The sequence below is a fragment of the Gekko japonicus genome, unplaced genomic scaffold, assembly GCF_001447785.1.
Source record: "Gekko japonicus isolate JY-2015 unplaced genomic scaffold, Gekko_japonicus_V1.1 scaffold3769, whole genome shotgun sequence".
NCBI classification, from domain to species: Eukaryota; Metazoa; Chordata; class Lepidosauria; order Squamata; family Gekkonidae; genus Gekko; species Gekko japonicus.
Window position 1 is genome coordinate 86,933 of NW_015175482.1, and position 27,671 is coordinate 114,603.

Genomic DNA, 27,671 nt, shown 5'->3' on the forward strand with positions numbered 1-27,671 from the left:
AGGAGGGAAGGAGGTGAATACCTCCAGCGCCAGAGACTTGTAGAGGAAGAGTCAAACTTTGGGGACTCACCCGTGCACCAGAGGGCCAAGGCAGCAGGAGGCAAGAAGCTGGGCGAGCTGGGCTCCTCCATGCCTGGCAGAAGATGAGGTGCAGAGGCGAGAGGTGGGCAAACAGAAGAGGCACTCAGCCAGCCGCACAAGCTGCGTGCAAAGAAACTCCCGCTGCCCCAAGCTTCAGGGCTGCCTCGTTAAAGGAGTGCGGAGGCCAGAGTCGCAAATGAGCAAAAGCAAGCTCAGGGTTCGTGGGTCGCATTTTGGGCTGTGGAAGAGGAACTGGCTCCATTCCTGGAGTTCTCTCGAGTTCCTGCGCTTTTGGTTTTGCTTTTTGCCAATCCGCCTCCCAAGACTGCTCCAGGTGCTCTGGCCTGAGGGCTACTGGGGCTTCCCGCAGTTCAGCCCCATTATATCCTATGGGCCATTGAAGTCAATGGCAAAAACATAGGGTATATTCTGGGGGCTGGAGAGGAGGCGGTTTGAGGGAGAGGCTCCAGAATCGCAGGGTAGCTGCTGGAGCCTCTCCCCAAGATACCCTCCATGTTTCAGGAACATTGAACCAGGGGGTTCAATTCTACGGGCCCCCAAACAGGTTGCCCCATCCCCTCCATTGTTCTCTATGGTGGGGGAAAAAGTTACTTTTTCCCCACCATAGAGAACAGTGGAGGGAATAGGCCATCAGCGCATAGGGCGGAAGAGCCACACTCAAGGGGCCAAAGAGCCACATGTAGCTCTAGAACCGCAGTTTGCGTACCACCAGTCTAGGGCATAATGCCTTATAAAGGTGTTAGGTGTAGCCCACGTAGCGGCTCTGCAGATGTCCGTTAGGGGAACTCCCTGGAGGAAGGCAGTGGAGGCCGCAACAGCTTGGGTTGAATGGGCCCTGATAGGGCCAGGCAATGGCTGTTTGGCAATCAGGTAGCAGAGGCGGATGAGACCCGCAATCAACTTTGAGAGGCGCTGAGCCGTGATGCGAGTCCCCAGACTTGCTGGTGCATAGGAGACGAACAGTTGGGAGTCACATCTCGTTGGGCGGGTTCTGTTCAGGTAGAACAGGAGCGCACGTTTCACATCCAACGTGTGTAACTGTCCTCTGAGGATGTCGGAGCCGGGAAGAAATCTGGGAGGAAGACCTTTGCCTGTAGGTGGAATTCTGATACTACCTTTGGCAGGAACGAGATGTCAGGTATGAGGCGGACACCGTCTGGCAAAAAGGACAAGTAAGGCGTGTCATGTCTGAAAGCCAGTATTTCTCCACCTCGCCTCGCAGAGGTGACAGCAACCAGAAAGGCCGTCTTCCACGACAGGAATTTTAGGTCGCAAGTTGCGAGCTGCTCAAATGGTTTCCTCATGAGCTGACGAAGAACTAGTGGAAGGTCCAAGGGAACGACAGGAGTTTTGATGGGAGGGTAGAGGTGCAACAGTCCCTTCAAAAAACATTTTGAGAGAGGATGCAAAAACAGTGTGCATCCCTCAACTTGATCATGGTAGGCCGAAAGTGCAGCCAAATAAACTCTTAACGAGGAGTGAGAAAGTCCCGAGTCAGCGAGGGACAGGAGGAATTGGAAGACTTTCTCGAGACCTGCAGAGGTGGTTCAAGGGGCATCATCACCCAAGGAGGAACAGAATTTTTGCCATTTGTAATGGTACGACTTTCGCGTATTAGGCTTTCTGGCATTTAGCAAAACATTTGCTACACGGGTGGAAAAGCTGTTCACGCTATTCTCCAGGCTGTCAACTTCATCCGTGGCACGTCGTGGTACAGAAGAGGGGGTCGAGAACCATGGTTGTCTCGGCCACCACAGGGTTATCAGGATGCAGTCCGCTCTTTCGATGATGATTTTGCGAACCACTCTCAGAAGCAGGGGTAGTGGAGGGAAGAGGTAGAGAAGTTCTCTGGACCACGGATAGAGGAGACCATCTCCTAGAGACTGTGGGTCCCTGCCACCTTGGCTGCAGAACAGAGGACACTTCTTGTTTGCCCTGGTGGCAAAAACATCTACTTGGGGAACTCCCCACCAACGGAAGAGTGGGAGAAGGTAGGTTGGGTTCATTTCCCACTCGTGGAGACTGAGTCCTTCTCGACTCAGATGGTCTGCCTGCACATTCATGTGTCCCGGGATTGTGGGGCTACCGGGAAGATGTTGTGGGCGATGCAAAGGTTCCATAATGGGATGGCAAGGTTGCAAAGGCGTAAGGAGACAGTGCCCCCTTGTTTGTTGACATAACTGAGGGCAGTAGTATTGTCCGTGAGGACCGTAACACATTTTCCCTTGATCAGAGGTAGGAAACTGGTGACAGCGAACTGTATTGCAAGCAGTTCCAGGAAGTTTATGTGCTGTCGATGTTCATGAGTGTTCCACTTGCCTCCAAAACAAAGACCCATCATGTGTGCACCCCAGCCCGACAGAGAGGCGTCTGTGGTTAGGGTAATTTGGGGTGACGGAGTATGGAAGGGTGCTCCCTGGAAGAGATTGGAAGGGACAGTCCACCAAAGTAAAGAGTCTTATATATTGGAAGGAGGAGTTAGGAGGGTGGTATGTGCGTTTTCCGTTGGATCGAAGTTGTGGATAAACCATAGTTGTAGGTGACGCATGTTTAATCTGGCAAAGACTAGGACTGACATGGTAGCGGCCATAAGGCCGAGTAGCCTCTGTATTTGGAAAGCCGTGACTGAAGGCTGGGTACGGAAGACAGTGGCTAGGTGAATGATGTCTGCCGCTCTGTTTTGTGGCAGGTAAGCCATGCAATTGTTGCAATCTAGTAGAGCACCGATGTATTGTATTTTCTAGACTGGTTGAAGTTAAGACTTTTCCAGATTGAATTGTAGGCCCAGGCTTTCCAGGAGTACCAGCGTCTTATTGATGTTTGAGACCAGGGTGTCCTTGGAGGACACTACCAAGAGCCAATCGTTGATGTACGGGTAGATGGAGATACCCTTGAGATGAAGGAAAGCTGCCACCACAATCATAGTCTTTCTGAAGACTCTTGGGGCGCTTGAAAGGCCGAATGGCAGGGGTGTATATTGGTAATACTGTTGACCAATTGCGAAGCGTAGGTATTGGTGGTGGGAGGGGTGGATGGTGAGGTGGAAGTACACGTCTTGGAGGTCGAGGGTGGCCATCCAGACATTTCTCTGGAGGAGTGGGATAATCTGCTGCAAGGACACCATGCGGAAGTGGTGGTAGGTCACAAAGCAGTTCAGCGCCCTTAGATCTAATATGTGTCGAACGCCTCCATCCCGCTTTGGAACTGTGAAATAGCGGGAATAGAATCCCTTCCGTGGAGACATGGTGGTACCGGCCCGATGGCTCCTTTGTGCAGAAGGACGGACACGTCTTCTAGGAGAAATGGGGAAGGGCATGTGGAGACGAAGACAGGTGTAATGGGGTTCTGGTGGAATTGGATACGGTAGGCTCGGGTCAATATGGACAGCACCCACTCGTCCATGGTGATATGACACCAGGTGTGAAGTAAGGGAGATAGACGGGTTTGAGCTGACTCAGTGGGAAGGAAGTAAAAAGCCCTGCTTGGAGGACTTTGCCTGCTTAGTGCGAGAAGACGTCCAGATCCAAACCTGAGTTTTTGAAAGGTGGGTTTTTGACCTCCTGAGGACGTATGTGGTCTCCATTGTCTGTCAGGAGATTGATGATTCAGAGTGCGCTTTTGCCAGGGCCGAGACCAAGTGCAAGGGCGATATTGTTGTCTTGTGGAGGATGAAACCCCTAGAGCGCGAGAAGCCTTCATACTCTTATCCATATCTTAAAGTATGGTATCAGTAGTGCTGTTGAAGAGACCAAGGCTATCGAAGGAAAGGTCTTCGACATAAAGCCTAGTATTCTGTGGAAGATTGGTATTACGGAGCCAGGAGTGCCTCCTTAGAGCTATCACTGAGGCCATTGTTCTTGAGAAAGCGTCTAGGGTATGTTTGGAAGTGTTGATCTGTTGCTTTGCAAGTACCATGCCTTTCTTCTGAATAACTCTGGCTGCCTGAAGCTTGTCCTTGGGGAGATGAGTCAGGAGTTTAGAAAACCTTTAGGGTGTATTGATATCTGCTCATGCAGGCTAAGTAATTTGTGGTTTTTACGCCCAACGCTCCCGTGGAGTAAAAGCGCCTCCCAAATGTGTCTAATTTTCTACTTTCCCTGCCAGAAGGTGCAGAGTGTGTTTGTTTGGACTTGGATGTTACCACCATCAAGTTTGGTTGAGGGTGGGAGAATAACAATTCGGCTCCAGTCTCCTGGACTTATGGTCCAGGCGTCTTGTTAACACTGGGGCTGATGAAGGCTTCTCCCATGGTGCCTTTGCTGCTTGTAAAAGGACCGTGGACATGGGCAGTGCTATGGTAGTAGAGGTATCCAGTTGCATGATATCGAAGATGGCATCTGTAACCTGTGGTTCTTGTACAACTGAGAGGCCTAGAGAATGGGCCATTCTTTTGACGAGGTCTGTATAGGACGTGAGATTGTCAGATGGGGATATAGGTAGATCATCAGCGACAGCTTGGTTAGGAGACTTGTGGTCAGGGGAGGTGTGAGCCTCTGAGGCCTCCGTATCAGAATCCTCTTCTGCAGAATCAGAGGAGCCCTGATCTGGTACTTGAACCGGAGTGACTTCCATTTGACTGGTTAAAATCTTTGGTGGTACGACTTGGGGGTTGGGAGGACAATAAAGTTCTGGTTTATGGTGGAAAGGATCATTGGCTGGAGGTCGAGATAGAGATGCTGAAGGTCTAGATTTGTAGGGTGACCTTGATCTGTGGACAAAGTGGGTTGAGTACCGATCCCAGTCAGAATAGCCCCGGAGTCAACCACAGCATGGACGGTGGATAACCCCCATAGAAATACCGCCGTTGGTGCTGATTCCAAGACAGAGGTGGTGGGAGGGGGATAAAGACTCGGGGGGATTGACTTCTGGATCGGGTACGTTCTTGCCTTTGTGAGCGGTCCCTGTAAACTCGCTCATCAATGTCGACAGGTTCAACAAGCAGACGTGGAGGGTGGCGCTGCGAGCTGCTAGAGATGTGTCGATTCCGACCATTGCCGATGTCGGGAGCCTCTGACACCATCGATGTCGACGACGGGGAAGAAAGAGAAGGCTCTGCATCTAGGGGGCGACTAAGGAGCTCCACAGTTTCGATGTCGGAGTAAGGACGCTCGAGTTGTTGTATAGGGGAGTCCAAGAGTTGAATGGTCGGTATTGGCAGAGCTGCATGGGCCTCCGATGCCGATACTGCCGTTGGAGTGGGGGGCACTTTAGGGGCATCACCCAGTGCAGACACCACTACCTTCCCCTTCTTCGCTGCCTTTAGGGACTTAGTGCCCTTTTTTGCAGACTTGTGCTCCTTACTTGACTTAGGCTTCTTCTTCACCAGAGTGGAAGTGGAGGCTTGCGCCTTCGATGCCGGTGGCTTCGACGTCGATTGGCCGATGTCGGTGGAAGGCTTCGATGCCGGAGCCATCGATGTCGATGGTCTCTCGGAATCCATTACTGAGGGAGGATGTAACGCCGATTCAAGTAGCGCCACTTTAAGATGCGCAGCTCGGTTTTTTCTTGTCTGTTTTGAAAACCTAGCACAGTGCCGACAAGACTCAGGAAGGAAAGAGAAAAATGCACTATAGTAGCTTTAAGGAACAATAAAGGGAACATAAAACATAGTATACAAGATCTAAAAGGAATTGTAGAAAAATACTACACGAATTTATATAAACAGGAACCCCAGGATAAGGAAAAAATAAAGGAATATATACAAGGAAGGAATTATAATGAATTCAAGGGAAAACATAGAGAGATGTTGAACAGGAAAATAACAATGTGCGAAATTATAGAGGCAATCAAAAAACAAAAAAAGAAAAAAGACCCAGGGCCAGATGAAATCCCAGCAGAACTATATCAGATCTTTGAAGAACTGATTAGCCAACCACTTAAAGATCTAATACAAAAAATAGGAAAAATAGGGGAATTACCAAATTCATGGTATCAAGTGGCAATAACACTAATACATAAAACAGATACAGATCCAACTGATATTAAAAATTATAGACTAATATTACTATTGAATGTTGACTATAAAATATTAACAAACATATTGGCAACAAGATTTTAAAAAGTACTAGTCCAGGTGATACATACAGATCAAGCAGGTTTCTTACCAAAAAGACAGATAAAAAGTAATATGAGGACAATAATGAATGTCATAGAATATTATGAACAGCATCCAGAAAAGCAAATGGCTCTGATGTTTATGGCTGCAGAAAAGGCATTCGACAATCTGTCTTGGGAGTTTGTACTCCAAAAATTAAATAGTTGGAGATGTGGAACATATTTTCTGACAATGATTAGGGCAATATATAATAAACAGTATGCTAATATAATTGTAAATGGAGATACATCCTCTCAAATTGAGATACAGAAAGGAACGCGTCAGGGCTGCCCACTCTCACCGCTGTTATTCATATTCGCACTGGAAACGCTAAACAGTGAGGTAAGAGATGACACTAAAATATCAGGGCTCAGGACAAAAGGAGAGGAATATAAACTTCTCGCATTTGCGGATGACGTGGTATTTATTTTGGAAGAGCTGATAACATCAAGTCATCACTTACTAAAAACTATACAAGAATTTGGAGGAAAAGCAGGATTAAAGATTAATCTGAAAAAAACTAAAATAATAACAAAAAACTGTACAGCAGAAGCAATTCAAGAATTATATAAGATAACAAATATAGAGATAGTGAAAACAGTTAAGTACCTAGGTATAATACTATCAAATAGAATCAGTACAATTCTTGAAGATAATTATTATAAACTAATAGAAGAAATTAAGACATTTCACGATGGAAAAACCTACAGATCTCATTAATGGTCAGAATAAACGCAATAAAAATGATGACATTACCGAAGTTCCTATTTCTGGCTCAGAGCATACCTATATTAAAAAACTCCAAAATTTTTATAGAAATGGATAAAGAGATAAAAAGATTCATTTGGTATCCCAAACGTGCAAGAATTAATTGGAAAAAACTTCAAAACAGAAAAGAGAGAGGAGGATTCGGACTACCTAATTGGAGGTTATACTACCAAGCGGCAGCATTACATTGGATTAAAGACTGGATAATGCTAGACAACCCCAGAATGCTAAATTTAGAAGGGCACGACCTTAGTATCGGCTGGCATGCCTATATTTGGTATGGCAAAGATAAAATACATACAAATTTTAAACAGCATATGATTAGAGGAGCATTAGTATGGGTATGAAATGAAATGAAAGAGAAATATTACAGAAAGACGCCGAAATGGGTCTCACCTTTAGAAGCCTATATAAAACCAACCCTCATAAACCCATGTGATAGAGAAAGCTACCAAACACTATTAGATGAAAATAACAGACTAAAATCAGAAGAAATACTATTAAAAATATATAAAATAAAACTAACATAGTGGGAAGCCATGCAACTTAGATCTAGATATGCTAAAGATATAATAGTAGGATTCCAAGATTCAAAAACACAACTAGACAAGATCTGGTTATCCTCAAGTGACAAAGCAATACAGAGAATATATCGTTTTCTACTAGAGGAATATATGCTAGATGAGATGGTTAGCTCAACTATGATAGCATGGATGAAAGACATAGGGTACACAATAGACCAATGGGGAAATACATGGAAATCGTTGAAATATGTAAAAGCGATCAGCTATAAAGAAAATATTTATAAGGTTTATCATAGATGGTACTGGTCACCAGATAGGATAGCAAAGTGTCAACCGTCAATTCCTAAAACATGTTGGAAATGTAAGAGAAATACAGGGACTTTTTTCCATATGTGGTGGCGATGTGGGAAGGTGGAGAAGTACTCGAAAATGATACAAAAGCTTATTGCGGATATTATGAAGTTTAACTTGGGTCTAACTCCCGAAATTGCCCTACTGAATATGATACCAGAGGATTATAACCAAAACGACAAATATTTAATAACATACATTTTGACCGCCGCTAGAATATTAATGGCCAAATATTGGAAACAAGATAAACTCCCAACAAGAGAGGAAATATTAATTAAGCTGATGGAGGTAGCGGAAATGGACAAACTAACTATAAGCCTTCAAGGAAAGGATGAAAGTGTGTTTATTAATAGATGGGAAAGAGAATATGAATGGATTCACAAAATATGGAAAAATTTAGATTCAAATGTATAAAAATTTGAATTTTTTGAAATTGTGTAAATAAGACTCAAGCTATTGGAAGGAAAAATGTTTGTAAAGGACAACTAAATGGAAAAATGACAAATAAAACGGTTAAAAAAAAGACTCAGGTCGGTGAAACTCCCCCAAACAAAAAATACAGAGGGTATGGCAGTCAGGTGGAGCGACTTTACTGCCGCAACCCTTGCAGCGGTTGAAAAAGCCCCACTTCTTCTCCATTAAAAAAAAAAGAAAAACGGAGAAGGAAGAAGGGGCGGGGGGGGGAGCCCGAAGGCCAAACTGAGGTAAACCAGTAACTTCCCCTTCAACAAAAAACAACTTTTTAAAAAAATTTTAAAGAACAAACGAAGAAAAACTAAGAAAAATGAAAAAAACTGAGGGGAAAAAATCCGAAGAGCCGTGAGGCAAATAGCTAACAAAGAACCGATCAGACCGACGAAAGAAAGGTCTTTCCAATGTGGCGGTAAGAAAGGAACTGGCGGGATGTCCACGCCCACCACTCTGGGCATGCGTGGTGGGGTTCCTGCGCATGCCCGAGGTCTGTCAGATTTGAAATGTAGAGGCACAAGTGCAGAGATAAGTTTATATTTGTAAAGTTAGGTTGCGCCTGCAGACAACTTGAAGATTCAAGCATGAGAGATGTGGGTGTGTACTGTGGGGCTCTGTCAATCTTATCTGTGTGAGACAACTTGAAGTCTGATTGGCTGTCGCGTCTGTCTTAGTCGTACACTGAGATTCTGAGAGTGACAGTTATTTGGCTACTCACTGTCAGTTGGTCTGTTCTATGTTGGTCTGTTAAATAACTCTAGATATATACAAACTGTTGTTTAATCATTCACCAGTAAATAGTTAGATAAACACCATTTTTACTTAACCGTGTTTGGTGTGATTATTTGAGTCTTCCACAAAACAAAGAAACAAATATTTTTAACAAGGTCTGGGCACGAAAATCCATTAAGAGCTTGCTACAATGCTGATCGATCCAGCGCATGCGCACTAGATCCCATGGGTGTGAAGCACAGAGACCACGTCGAAGATTATCTAGTATTTAAGGGTACCTGACCCCCCTCAAGAGCCACAGCTGAGCTCTTACCCAGAACAACCTTCTGAGCCTCCAGATTTCAGGCCCTCCCTCCTTCCCCAGTGGGATGTATGACTCCACGAAATGTTTCTCAGAAGTGAATCAGAAATCCCCCATGACACTTCTTTGCCTTTTCTCATGTCATAACCATGAGCGATACTGACTTTGAGCTAGCTCATTTGGGAAGGAAATATGTTCTTGGGATCCTCTTGAGGAAATCTTCAGAGAGAGAGAGATCGAGATCATTCTTATATGGGGAAGGAAAGAAATTCAAGAGTAAGAATTCTTCTGAAAGGATGAAACCATGGTCAAGATCAAAGCCCAGAATGCAAACCAGTATAAGGGGACTAGATCTGTGTGCGAGTACAGGCACAGGCCTGGTATAAAAGGCTGTGGGCCTTGAATAGTAACCAGTTAAGAGAAATAGGTAGCTGCATTACATTTGTTTCTTTTACCTTTAGACACTGTTATATATATTTTAAGCACCTCGTCTTGTTTTCCTTGCCCCATTACTGTATTCATAAACCATTTGTTTAATGTTCTCTGCCTGGTCATCATGCCAATATTTCCCGGTTTAAAAGGGGTGTTTTGGTTGGGCTTGGGAGGGTAATCTGGGCCTTCCCAGGGGACCCTAAGTCCAGAGTGGTGGCAGAAGAAGGTGGCAACCCACTAGGGGTCATGACAGTTTCCCCAAGGGTTTATGTGATTATTAAGTGGCCTACTCTGATTTGCAGGTGTTCGTGACTTGAGTCTCCCCACAGCTAACACCCTTATCTTTTCCAAGGCTGGACTCAAGAATGCAGTCATTGGTTCATAGTATTTGGCGAACCATGAGAACCTGTAACCAGTTGTGTAGCCAGGAGGGAGAGGGGATTAGGAGGGGGATGACAGTCTCTGGAAAATTCCATCCTGGAGAACCCTTGATAGAGTCATTAGGACCACGTGACCCTTGGAGGTAGAAAGTATGATACATGTATAGACAAGAGGGAAGCTAGGCTAAATTTATCCTCATTCCATGTTAGTATATTTTGATATTTTCTTGCTGCATCATGATTAGGGTTGCCAAGTCAATTTTTTTTACCAGCAGGGGAGCCTCGCTGGGCTCCAGGAGCTGTCTGTCAATGTGCACGCGTGCGCCGCCAGCATGTCACCCAAAGTGACGCACAACGGCCATCACGTTGAGGGCGTGGCCCCAATAGTTGGAGGCTTCGGGGGGGGGGAGTTCCCCCCAGGGCCTGATTCCGCGGCGGCGGGAATCGGGCCGAATCATGATGAATAGTTTTCTGTAGAGCAATTTAGGCTACAGCTGGAATACTTATGCTGTAGCATTAGGTGCCATCTAATACCAAGGACTGCATGTCTTAGATGGAACAGTTTGCTTTTCTTGTTTTTCTATTGCTGAGCTGCAGAAACTTTGCTGTTCAGTGATGCTTGATTTTAAATCCTTAACAAACCTTTCTATATTTTAAAAGGGGTCTACTTGTGTGCTCTCTTCTCATGAACCCACTGAACTGGGTGCTGCTCAGGTACAAATAGAGGAGTGACCCAGGGAGACCCAGATTTGGACAGGATCGTTCTTGACAGGATTGTTTCCAGGTCACAGGCAGAGCGGATGTCTGTAAATCTCACTAAGGGGGAAGGGTGCAGTGTAAAGGAGGGCAACAGAGAAATGAAGATCTGGCCCCTTCCAGAGTCCTCCTGAGGGCCTCTCATCCCGACCTTTGCCTCAGGCCAGGACACCTTCTCTGCCTTGGCTGATGGCCACAACACTGGCCTCTGTTGCTCATGGGCAAGAACACACCCAGGAACACAGGAAGCTGCCTTCAACTGAAGTCAGTGTTGCCCATTCAGTCCGGCAGCAGCTCTCCAGGGTCTCATGCTGAAGTCTTTCACATCCCCTCCGACCTGATCCTTTTTACTGGAAATGCTGGGGACGAAACCTTGGACCTTCTACGTGCCAAGTAGATCTTCTGCCAGGGAACCGCAGTGCCACCCCTTCCAAGTAGCAGGACAGGCCTCAAAACTGTGAACAGGTATTCAATATTTTGATTCATGCCACCTCACAATGGCAGCAATTTGGACCTTTGGCACCAAGGAAAGACCCTTACCCAGAAAGGCAACATTCCTGTAGTTCTCCAGCATGACTTCCCTGTACAGAGCTCTCTGTCCCAGATCCAGCAGGGCCCATTCTGCCTCAGTGAAATCAACGGACACCTCCTCAAAGGAAACGGGACCCTGAAAGAAAAAGCGAATTCCCTCCTCAGAGGCCGCGCCAGGCAGAGATTGCACACTGGAAGGGAATAGACTGGGAAGATACAGATGTATTTCTTGAGAAGGAGGAGGAGGAAGAGATTGGATATATACCCTGCCCTTCATCTGGAATATTATAGTGGCTTACAAATTCCTTTCCCTTCCCCTCCTCACAACAGAGGTAGGTGGGGCTGAGACAGCTCTGAGAGAACTGTCCTTGAGAGAACAGCTCTGACAGAACGATGGCTTGTTCAAGGTCATCCAGCAGCTGTAAGTGGCAGAGTGGGGAATCAAACCAGGTTCTCCTGGATTACAGTCCGCACACTTAATCATTACACCAAACTGACTCTTGAGCAGCAGGGTAAAGGAACAAGTGTTCAGAGGATCTCTCGCCCAGACACCTTGTAGAAACTGCAGGCACTACTGATCCCCAGAGAAAGGAAGAGGGATCCATGCTGTCCCCTGCTCCTCTAATTGTGGCAGAAAAATTAGCGAGCCTGGGGGCATTTCTGTATAACAGCCTGGATTAGCTGAGGCCTCTGTTTGGTTCCTCTCCCATAAGACTTTGCAGGCTTAGCTACTGCCATCCCTCAAGCCTCTCTCTAGCCTGACAAGGCGCTCTGCTCCAAAAAGAATAGTTTTCATTTCTCTAGGTCCGCCATCTCACCCTCATCCTGTGTCAAAGACTCCTCATGAGAAGGTTTGTAGGTTCTGACCTGCAACATACTTGCTGAAGCAGGTGTCTGTGCTTCCAAGATGGTCATGATAAAATTTTTACAGAACATCCTTGACCCTCTCTCGGGTAACATGGGTATGAGTTCAAGGGGAATATTGTTCTTTTTATTTTGATATTCTTCTGCTAAAAGTGTGTTACTCCATGTGGGCTGAACTTTGGGTACTGAGGGTATAAACGGTTGAAGACTTCTTTGCTCTGGCCTGGTCTTCAGTCAGCTATCTGTGAGCTCTTGTTGACTAGACCATGGCACTCTGTATTTCACACACATGCACTAGGTTTGTTTTGAAGCCAGTTTGGTGTAGTGGTTAAGTGTGCAGACTCTAATCTGGAAGAACCGGGTTTGATTCCCCAGTCCTCCACTTAGAGCTGTTGGGTGACCTTGGGCAAGCCATAGTTTTCTCACAGCTGTTCTCTCAAAGACAATTGTGGAAAGAGCTCTCTCAGCCCCACCTACCTCACAGGGTGTCTGTTGTGGGGAGGGGAAAGGAAAGGAGTTTGTAAGCTGCTCTGTTACTCCGAGTGAAGGGCAGGGTATAAATCCAATCTCCACCTCTCCTCCTCCTCCTATGCTGAATGTGGAAATGTTATGTTTTTATCCTAAAAGACACGTAAGTGGTAAAGTGCTTTCTGTCTTTAGGAAGTTTATATTGTACATAACCTGGTTTTCTTTGAGAACTATGGTGTAATGATTTTATGTTTTGGTGTGTGTTTCTTTAAATGTTGGATTTGACTGCAGTAATATAAGGAGAGTGATAGAGGGAGAGAAGTGTGATTTTGACTGGCTGATGACTGAGAGTGTGGGAGGAGATGTGTTTTGAGAGAGACAAGTTTGGGAGAGTTTTAAAGAATTCTGTGTGTGAAGTTTGAAGAGTGAGCATAGTCTGTGTGACTATGGGATTCTGAGTCTTTTTCTGAGTGAATAAGACCAACAATTTAGTCTGTGTGACTAAGAGTCGATTCTGTTCTGTGTGAATAAAACAAAGAGACCAGCCTGTGTGGCTATATATATGACAGAGAGAGAGAGTATACTGAGTATATAAGCCTGTCAGAGTAGAGTTCAGAGTTTGAGAGACTGTAGCACCAAGCTTTGCCAGTTATATTAACAAGTTCCCTTCTTCAGCAACAGTTCAAAATAGCCAGAAAACTATTTTGTTCTTTATTAAATGAATCAATTTTTGTTCAAACTTATCCCAGAAATCAGTACAGTACTTGCTCAGGGCCACATAGTCCTCTGAAGTGCCCAGACCCTAGGTCATAGTAGCAAAAGAGAGAGAATTGGATTTTTAAATTCCTGATGGCAGCAGAAAACTACCAAGTTTATGTACATAGAGAATGTTTTAAAAGTAAAACCATCGCCCCTATAAGCAAGGACCTCACATATGGTCTCTCTCTATTGATTCAGTCACTCCCTTGCCAGAATACCTGAACACTCATCTCTCCTACCTGGACTGGAGTTACGGCAGCCATTTCCACACCTCTGAAAAGATGATGGCTCAACAGCATCTCTTCACTGCCTGTTCCTGAGACAAAAGAGGAAGGAAGGGTGTTTGCTTCCTTGTTCCCTGCTTCACACAACCCCTTTCCTGTGTACACTCAACACATTTTTAAACACTTCTGACTGAATGCTGGGAGAGGCAGAAGAGAAGCACATGGTACCCATGAGCCTCAGGGATTATACATGTGGCCAATTGGATCTTCCTCAGGCATATTAAAGGTAAAGGTTCCCTTGCTCGAAAGCCAGTCGAGTCCAACTCTAGGGTTGCGGTGCTCATCTCCATTTCAAAGCCGAAGAGCCAGTGCTGTCCGAAGACGTTTCCGTGGTCATGTGGCCGGCATGACTAAACACCAAGGCACACGGAACACTGTTACCTACCACCGAAGTGGTACCTATTTATCTACTTGCAATTTCTTGCTTTTGAACTGCTAGGTTGGCAGGAGCTGGAACTAGAGATGGGAGCTCACTCCATCATGCGGCACCCGGGTCTCGAACTGCTGAACTACTGACCTTCCACAGCCTGCAGTTCAGCGTCTTAACCACTTGAGCCACCGCATCATATTAGAGTGGCATAAAAGCTCTCTTGCTCTTAAAGTGCTTTACAAGTCATGAAAGTTAATACACTTCATTAAAGTAGGACGCTGATCTCAATATGTTCAGGCTCAGATATGCTGCTAAACTTCTAATGCAGTGGTTCTCAACCTTCCTAATGCTGCGACCCTTTAATACAGATCCTCATGTTGTGGTGACCCCCAACCATAAAATTATTTTCGTTGCTATCATAAAACCATTGAAAGTTTGTGTATTCCAATGGTCTTAGGGGACCCCTGTGAAAGGGTCGTTCGACCCCCAAAGGGGTCGCGACCCACAAGTTGAGAACCTCTGTTTTAATGGATCCCACTCTAATATTCCTATGGAAGATCCAATTTTGAAACGTTGTTAAATAATCCGGAGTCAACGTTGATGATATATCTTTGTTCTAGGATTTTCTTATGATTTGTAGGAGTTTAGACTGTAATACACAGGAAGCATGTTTTGCAAGTCTTGTTGACTGCTTGATTTGTGGGTCAGACTCTTCATGACTGTTTTCTTCATCCTTTAAGCACAGGCCCAGAAGCCGAATTTCCCCAGTATTACTGGCCCCCAGGAATTGGTTTTCAGAGCTCTGCTGCTCCAGAAGGTGGAGGCTCTGTTTATCCACCAGTCTGAATAGTTCTGCCAAGGCATCAGAGTTAGTGGACATCGAGTGCCACAAATCAGCTCTTTGTAGTGCGTAGAACTAGTTATTTTTATCCTGACCCGAACTCTTAACTGTCACATTTATGGGGCGCCCCAACTGCATCCAGGAACACGGGGTCCTTACCAAAGGAGAGGGCATCTTGGGCACATTCCATGGCCTGTGCCCGCTGCGCTTGCTCCAAGGAAGCTCCTTCCGCTTCAGGGATTGTAGCTTCCATCTTCAGGGATGGTCCCCACATCTGAAACGGCAGAGATGGAGAAGGGTATGGAAAAGAGACTGGAATGGAAAAGAGACTGAGGAATGGCTCCTGCCCCACTCCCAGACTCTGCACTGTTCCATCAGCAGACCTGCTGAGTTATCTGGAAGAATAAGAAATTCTCTAGTAGAAGAGGCTGCTGAAGGAGGCCATGAAATCTACCACTTGGATGATTAAAACTCGGGAAATTATCTGGCAGGGAAACTTTAGGATAAGGCCCAATACCATTCCTTGAATTGGACGTTCCTGGAGGAAACATCCCCGCCTGTTCTGCCTGCCTCTTCTCCTCTGCCTGACTCAAGAGGAAACCTTCGGCCAGGGCCACCGCCTGGGAACTGATCTCCAGCCCACATCCTCTGACCCAGCACTTGGGTCCAGGCAGAAGCTATTGTGCTCCCACCACCACAGTGTCAGACTCTTAGACAAAGTTACTCTCAACAACACTCTCTGGCAGTGATTGGTTTATTGAGGAATAAAGACCAGTACCGCCTCAGAACTGAGGTTCTGGCATCAAAAGCCACAGTTAGAGACAGTTCAAGCAATCCCTCCCCCCCCGGGTTCCGTCCAATCACACCCCACAATCATCCCGCCTAGCTTTTGTGCGTTCTAAACCCCCACCTGTGAATATACCGTTAGGTTATCTATGACAGTGAAGCAAGCACAGTCAGTGTTTCAAGGTCGTCCCAGCGTAAGGAGGTATCTTCGAAAGAGTTACATTGCTGCAACAACAGAGCCATTCTCACACCTTCTCACACACACCCCTCCCTCAGGAATTCCCCTCTGTTCGCATCCCCACAAGACATGACAAACGAGAGTCCAAGTTTGAAACATAGGATGGAGGGGGCCATATGGAAGTTTTTATACTCCACTTTTCTCTGCCTTAAGGCGTGTCAATGCAGCTTACAGTCGTCTTCCTTTACGCTCTCCACAACAGGCAGCATTGTGAAGAGGGTGGGGCTGAGAGAATTTTGGGAAAACTGGGACTGGACCAAGGTCACCCAGCGGCTTCATGTGGAGGAGGAGTGGGGAATCAGTTTCAGTTTATTTCTATTACAATCCTTAGACCAGATATGCTTACAGATATAGATAGATAGATAGATAGATAGATAGATAGATAGATAGATAGATAGATGATAGATAGATATAAATTACAGACAATGCATTCCAGAAAATTTAAAAACTAATATAAAAATTTAAAATATAAAATAAAACGTGGGGAATCAAATCCAGCTCTCCAGATTAGAGTCCATCACTCTTTACCATGACACCATCTGCACTGGGGGGGAGGGGAATGCAGAGTCCAGCAGGTGCTGATTTCCTGCCATGGCGCATTTCTCCCCTGCTCTGATCAAGCGGGTTCCGGTTTGCCTGGTACCTCTGCCCCTCCCACCTTCCAGCCGGAAGAGATCAGGGCAGAGGGATCTCCCTTCCGAAGGTGGCTTTGAGTCACAGAAACCGACAGACCCACAACAGGCTAGTCCCTTCGACAAAGAATTAATGGGCAGCAGTCTTGACATCAGAAACCACAACATGCAAACACCAGCGGGGGAACATTTTAGCCTTCCAGGACACTCAGTCGCTGCTGACTTAGGAGTAGCGGTTCTCTTACAAAGGAATTTCAAAGGGAGATCAGAAAGAAGAGACTGCCGAACTGCAGCGGATAACGCAGCTCAAGAGGTTTCGAAGCCGATTTGTGGAGCAGACGAGTTCCAAGATTTGGGTACCGGAAGCAGCAGAGGACAGGACTATCAACACTCTTCTTTATCAGAAAAAGAAGATACAAACACGATTCCTTTCTTAAAAGGCAGAAAAGCTTTAGAGGTTCTTCAGTGGCTTTGTTTCTACAATGCAGAAGTCTCATTGATGAGGATAATGAAAAAATCAGAAGTCAGGCAGCCAAACCTTTCCCATTCCTGCCCCCGCTGTGTGACACAGATACTCACCAGGTTCCCCTTTGACCCGTGCGGCTGACTCTCGGTGACCTCTAGTGGGGCGTCGACATTCAGACAGGTGGCTTCGTATTAACTGCCTCTGTGATCCGACCCTGGAATTCCTTGGAGGTCTCCCATCCAAGTACTTACCAGGGTCGGCCCTGCTTAACGTCCGAGATGTCACGAGACCGAGCTTGCCTGGGCTATCCAGTTTGGGGCCACCCTTTCATCCCAGTAGCACCTGATACCCCCTCCCCCAAATAAGAACATAAGAACATAAGAGACGCCAATGTTGGATCAGGCCAAAGGCCCATCCAGTCCAACACTCTGTGTCACACAGTGGCCAGAAATACCAGTGCCATCAGGAGGTCCAGCAGTGGGGCCAGGACATTAGAAGCCCTCCCACTGTTGACCCCCCCCCAAGCACCAAGAAGACAGAGCATCACTCGCCCCAGAGCCCCTAGCTATACCTTGTGGCTAATAGCCACTGATGGACCTCTGCTCCATATGCTTATCTAATTCCCTTTTGAAGCCGTCCATGCTTGTAGCACCCACCACTTCCTGTGGCAGTGAATTCCATGTGTTAATCACTCTTTGGGTGAAGAAGTACTTCCTTTTATCCGTTCTAACCCGACCGCTCTGCAGTTTCATGGAGTGCCCACGAGTTCTTGTATTGTGAGAAAGGGAGAAAAGTACCTCTTTCTTTACCTGCTCTTTCCCATGCATAATCTTATAAACCTCGATCTTACTGGTCACCAAGGCGCTTGTGGACTCAGATACGGTTGTTCTACTGAAGACTTGTAACAAAAAACAGCAGAGGTCCATCAGTGGATATTAGCCATAAGGTGTAGATAGGAACTCTCAGTCTGGGGCAAGTGATGCTCTGTATTCTTGGTGCTTGGGGGGGTGGGGAACAGTGGGAGGGCTTCTGGTGTCCTGGAGTCCTGGCCCCACAGCTGGACCTCCTGATGGCACCTGGTATTTTTGGCCACTGTGTGACACAGAGTGTTGGACTGGATGGGCCATTGGCCTGACCCAACATTGGCTTCTCTTATGTTCTTAAGGTATAGATAGGAACTCTCGGTCTGGGGCAAGTGATGCTCTGTATTCTTGGGGCTTGGGGGGGGGGCAACAGTGGGAGGGCTCCTAGTGTCCCGGCCCCACTGCTGGACCTCCTGATGGCATCTGGTCTTTCTGGCCACTGTGTGACAGAGTGTTGGACTGGATGGGCCATTGACCTCATTCAACATTGGCTTCTCTTAGGCTCTTAAGGTATAGATAGGAACTCTGGGTCTGGGGCAAGGGATGCTCTGTCTTCTTGGTGCTTGGGGGGGGGCAACAGTGGGAGGGCTTCTAGTGTCCTGGCCCCACTGCTGGACCCTCCTGATGGCACCTGGTCTTTTTGGCCACTGTGTGACACAGAGGGTGTGTTCAGATGGGGCGTTTCAGCCGTTATAAACTGTACCGGTTGGAACCGGTGCAGTTTATGCCGGCTGAAACACGATCACACTTACCTCCATTCTGCGGAGCCCATCGCTGTATGCCCGCTCACATGCAGCTGGCGTCAGCGTTTGTTTTTTTTAAAAACCCTCAGTTTGAGCACGCACATAGGTAGCCATCCACAGAATGGCGATCTTCCGCATGTGCAAAAAACCCCGTCTTACATTTAAACTTTAAAGGTAAGGACTTACCTTTAAAGTTTAAAGACCAAACTGGCCTCCCTGAAGTCCCGGACTCCTCCGAAACGTTAAACCAAGGCCCTTTTCTTTTTTAAAAAAACAAACAAACACCAGGGCGAAGCTTTGCCGAAGCGCACATCGCCTACTAAAAAAAAAAATGGCGGGCGAAAATCGGAAGCCTCAGGCTTCCGAAGGGAAGTGGCTAGACACCGGTGGAGAGCGATGAGGCAGGGGACAGCGATTACAACCGTTGTACTCAGGATACCACCACTTGGGGACCTAGTGGCAGAATACAACGGTGTAAAGCTCTTTGCAACGGTTAGGGACGAAAGGCAGACGTTGGCTGTGTGAACGCCGGTAAGTACACCGATTGCAACCGGCACCTATACCCTTGTAAATGCCCCGTCTGAACACATGCAGAGTGTTGGACTGGAAGCCCGATCCAGCACTGCCTTCTCTTCATGTTCTCTTATGTTAACTTATTTAAAGGGGTACGAAGACCTGGTGTGTGCGTGAATATGGCCTGCCCTCCGACCCTGCTGGCCACACTTACCTGGTGTGTCCCTCCCTTCTCCCCCAAGCAGGCCCGGGGGGGGGGGGAAGCCCATCGAACTCGCGGCACTCCCGAGCGTTTTCCTCCAAGGACGCGGCGTCCTTCTCGCCTTCCCTCCCCCAAAGAAGGCTCCCCGCCCCGCACTCTTCCCACGGAAGTCCCGCCCGCCTCGATCCCGGTTCGGGGAGGGCGGCGAATGGCCTTGCTCTTCCGTGCACGTCGGTCTCCCACCCCCTTCCTCTGCGCCCGAGTCGCCTGGGCTCTGGGGGCAGTGGCTCTGCTGCCTCCCGCAAGTAAGTAAGGAAGGGAGGGAGGGAGGGAGGAAGGGAGGGGGCTCCCCAGGTAGGAGGGGACATTTGGGATTCCGCCTTTGTGGGGTGGGGGGATTGTTAATTGGGCGGGGAAATCTCTCGGTTTGCTCCCCCCCCCCTTTCCTTTGCAGGCGCTACTTTGCCTTTGCAAACCATTCCGGTCGGGCTCCTTGCAGGGCCTGGACTGGACTCGCAATGTTCCCTCTAAGCTGTGGAGGCCTGTGAGCAAAAATTCAACTTTGTGAGCTACTGGCATAAAAGCTGTGAGCGAGCGATTTGGCTACTACATAAATTAGTTTGCTCTGGAGCCCTCCTTCCTGAGCAAAGACAAAAATGTGTGAGCTGGAGGCTGAAAAGCTGTGAGCTAGCTCACACTAACTCAGCTCAGAGGGAACACTGGACTGGAGAGGGGGGGGAGAGACGGGCTGGGAAGGGCGAAAGGGGGGGCTGCCAGCCAGGGGGATTCGCAGCTGCGATCGGGACGGGGTTGCCAACCTCCAAGGAGGGGGGGCCTGGAGATCTGCTCGAAGGACCCCGGAGACGGCAGAGGTCGCAGTGTCCCGTCCCCCCCCCAGGAGAAAAGAAGAAGAGATTGGATTTATACCCCGCCCCCTTCACTCCCCAAAGGTGTCTCAGAGCGGTTTACAAACTCCTTCCCCTCCCCACAACAGACACCCTGTGAGGTAGGTGGGGCTGAGAGAGCTCTTGACAGAAACTGCTCTTTTTCAAGGACAGCTCTTATCAGAACTAGGGTTTGCCCAAGGCCATCCAGCCAGGTGCAAGTGGAGGAGTGGGGGAATCAAACCAGGTTCTCCCAGATTAGAGTCCACGCACTTAACCACTACACCAAACTGAGAGAACAGCTCTTGTCAGAGCTACGGCTTGCCCAAGGTCATCCAGCAGCTGCAAGTGGAGGAGTGTGGAATCAAACCCGGTTCTCCCAGATTAGAGTCCGCGCACTTAACCACTACACCAAACTGGCTCTTATCGGGAGGCTTCCGAGGGTGGTGGACTCTGTGTAGCATTGCCAGGTCTGGGTTGGAAAATACCTGGAGACTTTGGGGGTGGATCCAGGAGAGGGTGGGGAGTTTGGGGGTGGGGAGGGGCCTCAGCATGGGGCAATGCCACAGAGTCTCCACCCTTCTAAGCAGCCATTTTCTCCAGGGGAGCTGATCTCGGTCAGCTGGGGATCCCTTGTAAAAGCGGGAGATCTCCAGGCCCCACCTGGAGGCTGGCAACCCTAACTCTATCAGCATAGCCCTATCAACCTCGTCCCTTAACCAGGCTCCACCCCCACCCCCAAATCTCCAGGAGTTCCCAACCTGGAGTTGGCAACGCTAGCAGGAGAAGGTCTTCAGAAGAGCCCTGAGGAGGGGGGGAGGGGCACTAGTTAAGATTTGACAACTGCCTAGAGGACTCTCCTTGGGCCAGGCCTCCCCTCTCCGACTGGTCTACCTTGCAGGAGGGTCGGTTGGTGGAGATGAGGGGGAAGGGCCCTGTGTGGAGCTCTTGGAAGAGGGGTGGGATAGAAATGGCTAGTAATTTTGAGCTGGGGGTTTTCCGAGGAGGGGGAGGGGAGGATCCTCCGTGAGGCATGACGCCCTAGAAACCGCCCTCTGAAGCAGCCGTTTTCTGCAGAGGAACTGATCTGTGTCGTCTGGAGATAGATTTTAATTCTGAGAGATCTCCAGACCCCACCTGGAGGCTGGCCAACCCAGCAGAGATCCTGTGGGTGGGATAAGAGCCCCTGTTCCTCCAGTCTGGTGCCCCTGGTCAGGGATAATTCAGGGACCTTTAGCCTCCTGCTGTCTACCAGCCATGAATCGCAGCCTCAAAAAACACCTGCCAAATCCCAGTAGAAACCAAAATATTAGCCCTTCCCAGTAGCATTCCAGACTGTACTTGTGGACCGTTCCGAAGGTTTTGAGAAATTCATTTTCATACTTCAGCGAAAGAAGGAGACGTCCAAAATAGTTTTCACCCCAAGTATTTTGCATTTCACCTTGCCCTTCCCGCTTGATTCACAAATAGATTGCAATTCATTTGATTCACAAATAGATTGCAAAGCAAAGAACATTTTGCAGGATTTGTCACCCCCTGAACACTCCCTGTTTGAACTGCTGCCTTCGGGTAGAAGATATAGGACAATTAAAACAAGGACAAACAGATTTAAAAAACAGTTTTTATTCAAGAGCTATTATTGCTTTAAATTTTGTCTGAAATTGGAATTTGGGTGACATTGGTGGTTTAAGTTGCAATGTGAACCTTAAGGGAGTTATGGGATGGTTGTGAATGGTTGTGTGAGTGTATATGAGTATGGTTGTAGATCACCGAAGTGATTGCATTTTTAATTTCGTTGTACTATGTACAATGACAATAAAGTATATTATTATTATTTAAATAAACCAAGAAACTCCAGAATATGTACCTATAAAATGAGCAAGAAATATTTCCTAACATAGCAGGGGTTAAAAGGCATGGGTTGGGTGTAGTGGTTTGGTGTAGTGGTTAAGTGCGCGGACTCTAAACTGGGAGAACCGGGTTTGATTCCTCACACCTCCAGTTACAGCTGCTGGATGACCTTGGGCAAGCCATTGTTCTTTCAGAGCTGTTCTATCAAGAGCAGTCCTCGAAAGAGCTCTCTCAGCCCCACCTACCTTATAGGCTGTCTGTTGTGGGGAGGGGAAGGGAAAGGAGTTGGTAAGTCGCTCTGAGACTCCGAGTGAAGGGTGGAGTATAAATCCAATCTCCTCCTCCTCCTCTTCTTCTTCCTCCTCCTCCTCCTCCTCACAATGCATTTGGGCACTCATGTCCATGGATATGCAAGGAGGATTAGATAGATTCATGGAAGATAAATCTATCAATGGCTACTAGCTATGGTGACGTGAAGGGAACCTCCCCATGCAGAGGCACTGAACTTCTGAATCCCATCACAGAGCCAGGAGGCAACATCAGGGGAAGGCCGCGGCCTCTCTGCCCTGTTGATCTCAATATGTTCAGGCTCAGATATGCTGCTAAACTTCTAATGGATTCCACGCTAATATTCCCGAGGAAGATCCAATTTTGAAACGTTGTTAAATAATCCGGAGACGATGTTGATGATGTATCTTTGTTCTAGAATTTTCTTATGATTTGTAGGAGTTTAGACTGTAATGCACAGGAAGCATGTTTTGCAAGTCTTGTTGACTGCTTGATTTGTGGGCCAGTAAATGTCAGACTTCCGTGAGACTTGTGTTTGCTCTGCGGGGAGGGAAAGACGTCGCACAACACGTCACCATCACAGTCGGACCAAACGTGACTTGAACGCATCTGGAGACTCGAGGGTCATATGACTGAGTTTTCAGAGTGTCTCTTGGCATGCTCACCTCCCAACAAGGTTTTCAGCCCGACGCAACATCAATATGACATCACATCTGCCCCAAGCCCCTCTCCAACACTCATGGGGAGGGTACCAGCCAACAGCTTCTCATCCCCATTCCAGCATGTTCTTCCCCACAGTATCCTGCCTGATGCCCCTTGAAGCACAGGCACAGAAGCCAAATTCCCCCAGTATTATGGGCCCCCAGGAATTGGTTTTCAGAGCTCTGTTGCCCCAGAAGGTGGAGGTTCCGTTGGTCCACCAGTCTGAATAGCTCTGCGGAGGTTTGTCTACCTCCTCCCCCCCCCCCCCCCGCCACTACCGCCCTTCACTTGGAGTCTCAGAGCGGCTTACAAACTCCTTTCCCTTCCCCTCCCCACAGCAGACACCCTGTGAGGTGGGTGGGGCTGAGAGAGCTCTGACAGAAACTGCTCTTTTTCAAGGACAGCTGTGCCAGAGCTTGTGACTGACCCAAGGTCACATCAGCAGGTGCAAGTGGAGGAGTGGGGAATCAAACCCGGTTCTCCCAGATTAGAGTCCGCACACTTAACCACTACACCAAGCAGTCAACAAGACTTGCAAAACATGCTTCCTGTGTATTACCGTCTAAACTCCTACAAATCATAAGAAAATTCTAGAACAAAGATACATCATCAACATCATCTCGGGATTATTTAACAACGTTTCAAAATTGGATCTTCCTCAGGAATATTAGAGTGGAATCCATTAGAAGTTTAGCAGCATATCTGAGCCTGAACATATTGAGATCAGCGTCCTAATGAGACCAGTGTCTAATGGGATCCATTAGAATCTTAGCAGCATATCTTAGCCTGAACATATTGAGATCAGCGTCCTACTTTAATGAATTGTATTATCTTTCATGACTTGTTGTAAAGCACTTTAAGAGGAAGAGAGCTTTTGTGCCACTCTAATATGCCTGAGGAAGATCCAATTGGCCACATGTATAATCCCTGAGGCTCATGGGTACCATGTGCTTCTCTTCTGCCTCTCCCAGCATTCAGTCAGAAGTGTTTCAGAATGTGTTGAGTGTACACAGGGAAGGGGTTGTGTGAAGCAGGGAAGCAAACACCCTTCCTCCCTCTTTTGCCTCAGGAACAGGCAGTGAAGAGTTGCTGTTGGGCCGTCATCCTTTCAGAGGTGTGGAAATGGCTGCCGTACCTCCAGTGCAGGTAGGAGAGAGGAGTGTTACGGTATTCTGGGACCCCGGGACTCTTTTCCTGGGACCCTCCCATTCCCCTTGAATTCTTTCCTTGGTTGGGTGGAGACTGGCAAGGGAGTGACTGAATCAGCAGAAACAGACTGTAGTTCTCAAATAAAACTAGGTTATTTACAATATAAGCTTCCTAAGGACAGAAAGCACTTTAGCACTTACTTATCTTTCAGGATAAAAATATAACATTTCCATATTCAGCATAGGAGGAGGAGAGGAGGAGATTGGATCGATACCCTGCCCTTCACCTGGAGTCTCAGAGTGGCTTACAAACGCCTTTCCCTTCCCCTCGCCACGACAGACACCCTGTGAGGTAGAGAGCTCTTTCCAGAAATGTCCTTGATAGAACAGCTCTGACAGAACTGTGGCTTGCCCGAGGTCACCCAGCAGCTCTCAGTGGAGGAGTGGGGAATCAAACCCAGTTCTCCCAGATTAGAATCCACACAATCACAACTCCAAACTGGCTTCAAAACAGCCCATTTGCGGGGAGGGCGGGGTAGAAATATAATAAATAAATAAATAAAATAACAAACGTAGTGCATGTGTGTGAAATACAGAGTGCCCTGGTCTAGTCAACAAGAGCTCACAGAGCGCTGATTGAAGACCAGCCCAGAGCAAATAAGTATTTCAAGCATTTATATCCTCAGTACCCAAAGTTCAGCCCACATGAAGTTACACACTTTTAGCAGAAGATTATCAAAATAAAAAGAACAATATTCACCTTGAACCCATTCCCAAGTTACCCTAGAGAGTCAAGGATGTTATGTATAACTTTATCGTAACCTTATTGGAAGCACAGACAGCTGCTACAGCAAGTTGTTGCTAGTCAGAAGCTACAAACCTTCTCACTAGGAGTGTTTGACACAGTATGAGGGTGAGATGGTAGACCTAAAGGAATGAAAACTATTCTTTTTGGAGCAGAGCGCCTTGTCAGGCAAGAGAGAGGATTGAGAGAGGACAGTAGCTAAGCCTGCAAAGTCTTATGGGAGAGGAACCAAACAGAGGCCTCAGCTAATCCAGGCTGTTATAGGGAAAGGCCCCCAGGCTCGCTGATTTTGCTGCCACAATGAAATGAGCAGGAGACAGCTGGGGTCCCTCTTCATTTCTCAGAGGAGGAGTCGCTCCTGCAGTTTCTACAAGGTGTCTGGGTGAGAGATCCTCTGAACGCTGGTCCCTTTACCCAGCTCAAGCTATACATCCGGTATCTTCGCAGTCTACTCCCTTCCAGTGTGCAATCTCTGCCTGCCGTGGTCTCTGATGAGGGAATCTGCTTTTTCTTTCAGTGCCCCTTTTCCTTTGAGGAGGTGTCCATCGATTTCACTGAGGAAGAATGGGCCCTGCTGGATCCAGGACAAAGAGCTCTGTACAGGGAGGTCATGCTGGAGAACTATAGGAATGTGGCCTTTCTGGGTAAGGGTCTTTCCTTGGTTCCAAAGGTGCAAATTGCTTCCATTGTGAGGAGGTATCATGATCCCCTGGGGGTCGCCACATTCTGCTGCCACCACCCTGGACTTAGGATCCCTTGAGAAGGCCCAGGTTACCTTCCAAAGCCTAACCAAAATGCCCCTTTTTAGGCCGAGAAACATAGGCGTGATAATCAGGCAGAGAACACTTAAACAAATGGTTTATTATTACAGGGGAAAGACAAGACAAGGCAAGGTGCTTTAAAATATATAACAGTGTTCAAAGGCAAACGTGACTACCTATTGCTCTTAACCGTTTCCTATTCCAAGGCCACAGCCTTTTATACCAGGACTCCTGCCTGAACTCACTCTGTCTCAGTGAGGGTTCTTTCTCTCTGTTAACTCTGGCCTGTCAGCGTACTCTGTGAGGAAAAAGAATGCAGACCCCTTCATCTTAGCTCCGTGAGAGGGAAGAACACCATTTTTACACTTTACAAAGCTTATGTTCCATTCTCACACAAACCCTTAACATGGATTGGCTACAGCCGTCGTTAAGCATTGTGGGGATTGTAGACTGTCTGCTTTCCATGCCCACACAGGACTCTCCCACACAGGTCTGTGTAGAGGCCTACACAGATCATGACAGGAGGCATGAATCAAAATATTGAATAGCTATTCAGTTTTGAGGCCTGTCTCATTATGGGGGGGGGGGCACTGTGGCTCCCTGGCAGAGCATCTGCTTGGCATATAGAAGGTCCCAGGTTCAATCCCCAGCATTTCCAGCAAAAAGGATCAGGTAGGAGGTGACGTGAAAGACTTCTGCCTAAGACCCTGCAGAGCTGCTGCCGGACTGAGTGGGCAACACTGTCTTCAATGGTCGAAGGCACTGATTCAGTAGAAGGCAACTTTATGTGTTCCTGTGTTCCATGCGTAACAGAGGCCAGTGTTGTGGCCATCACTGTTCTGGCCTGAGGCAAAGGTCGGGATGAGAGGCCCTCAGAAGGACTCTGGAAGGGGCCAGATCCTCATTTCTCTGTTGCCATCCTTTACACTGCACCCTTCCCCCTGAATGAGATTACAGACATCTGTTCTGCCTGTGAGCTGGAAACGATCCTGTCAAAACCTGGGTCTCCCCGGGTCACTCCTCTGATTGTACCTGAGCAGCACCCAGTTCAGTGGGTTCATGAGAAGAGAGCACACAAGTAAAGTAGACCCCTTTTAAAATATATAAAGGTTTGTTAAGGATTTAAAATCAAGCATCACTAAACAGCAAAGTTTCTTGCAGCTCAGCAACAGAAAAACAAGAAGAGCAAACCGTTCCATCTAATACATGCAGTCCTTGGTATTAGATGGCACCTAATGTTGCAGCATAAGTATTCCAGCTGTAGCCTAAATTGCTCTACACTATTCATCATGAGACAGCACGAAAATATCAAGACATACTAATATGGCATGAGGATAAATTTAGCCTGGCTTCCCTCTTGTCTCTATGTGTATTATACTTCCTACCTCCGAGGGTCAGGTAGTCCTAATGGCCCAATCAAGGTTCCTCCTTGATGGAATTTTCCAGAGGCCGTCAGGACCCTCCTAATCCCCCCTGCCTCCTGGCTACACAACTGGATACAAGTTCTCATGACTGCATTCTTTTTTTGTAAAGTTTTTATTTATGGTTTTTACAGTGTAAACAATGTATGCTAAATAAAATGTCTTAACAATTTGAGTCTACTTTTCCGATTTGTTATCCAACCATTTATACACTCTTGACAATCGGTTTAGATATAGAACTTCATCCTTTCCTTGCAATACAATGTTCAATTTATCCATTTCTGCAAGTTCCAACAATTTCTGAGCTATCTCCTCTCTTGAGGGAGTTCTATCAGTCTTCCAA

At 47.3% G+C, this 27,671-nt stretch overlaps 1 protein-coding gene across 1 annotated transcript in view; it reads right to left on the reverse strand.

Moving 5' to 3' along the window:
* LOC107122833 (gastrula zinc finger protein XlCGF57.1-like) overlaps nucleotides 1–15,199 on the reverse strand; it is a gene marked incomplete at its 3' end in the record, with an annotated part of 19,054 nt that extends 3,855 nt beyond the window's left edge. Inside the window, exons 1-2 of the mRNA XM_015425973.1 lie at nucleotides 15,185–15,199; nucleotides 11,449–11,575 (exon numbers count right to left, since the gene is read on the reverse strand). Coding sequence (XP_015281459.1) covers nucleotides 11,449–11,575; nucleotides 15,185–15,199 — 142 coding nt within the window. The remainder of the gene's footprint in view (nucleotides 1–11,448; nucleotides 11,576–15,184) is intronic.
* Between the last annotated feature and the right edge of the window lie 12,472 nt (nucleotides 15,200–27,671).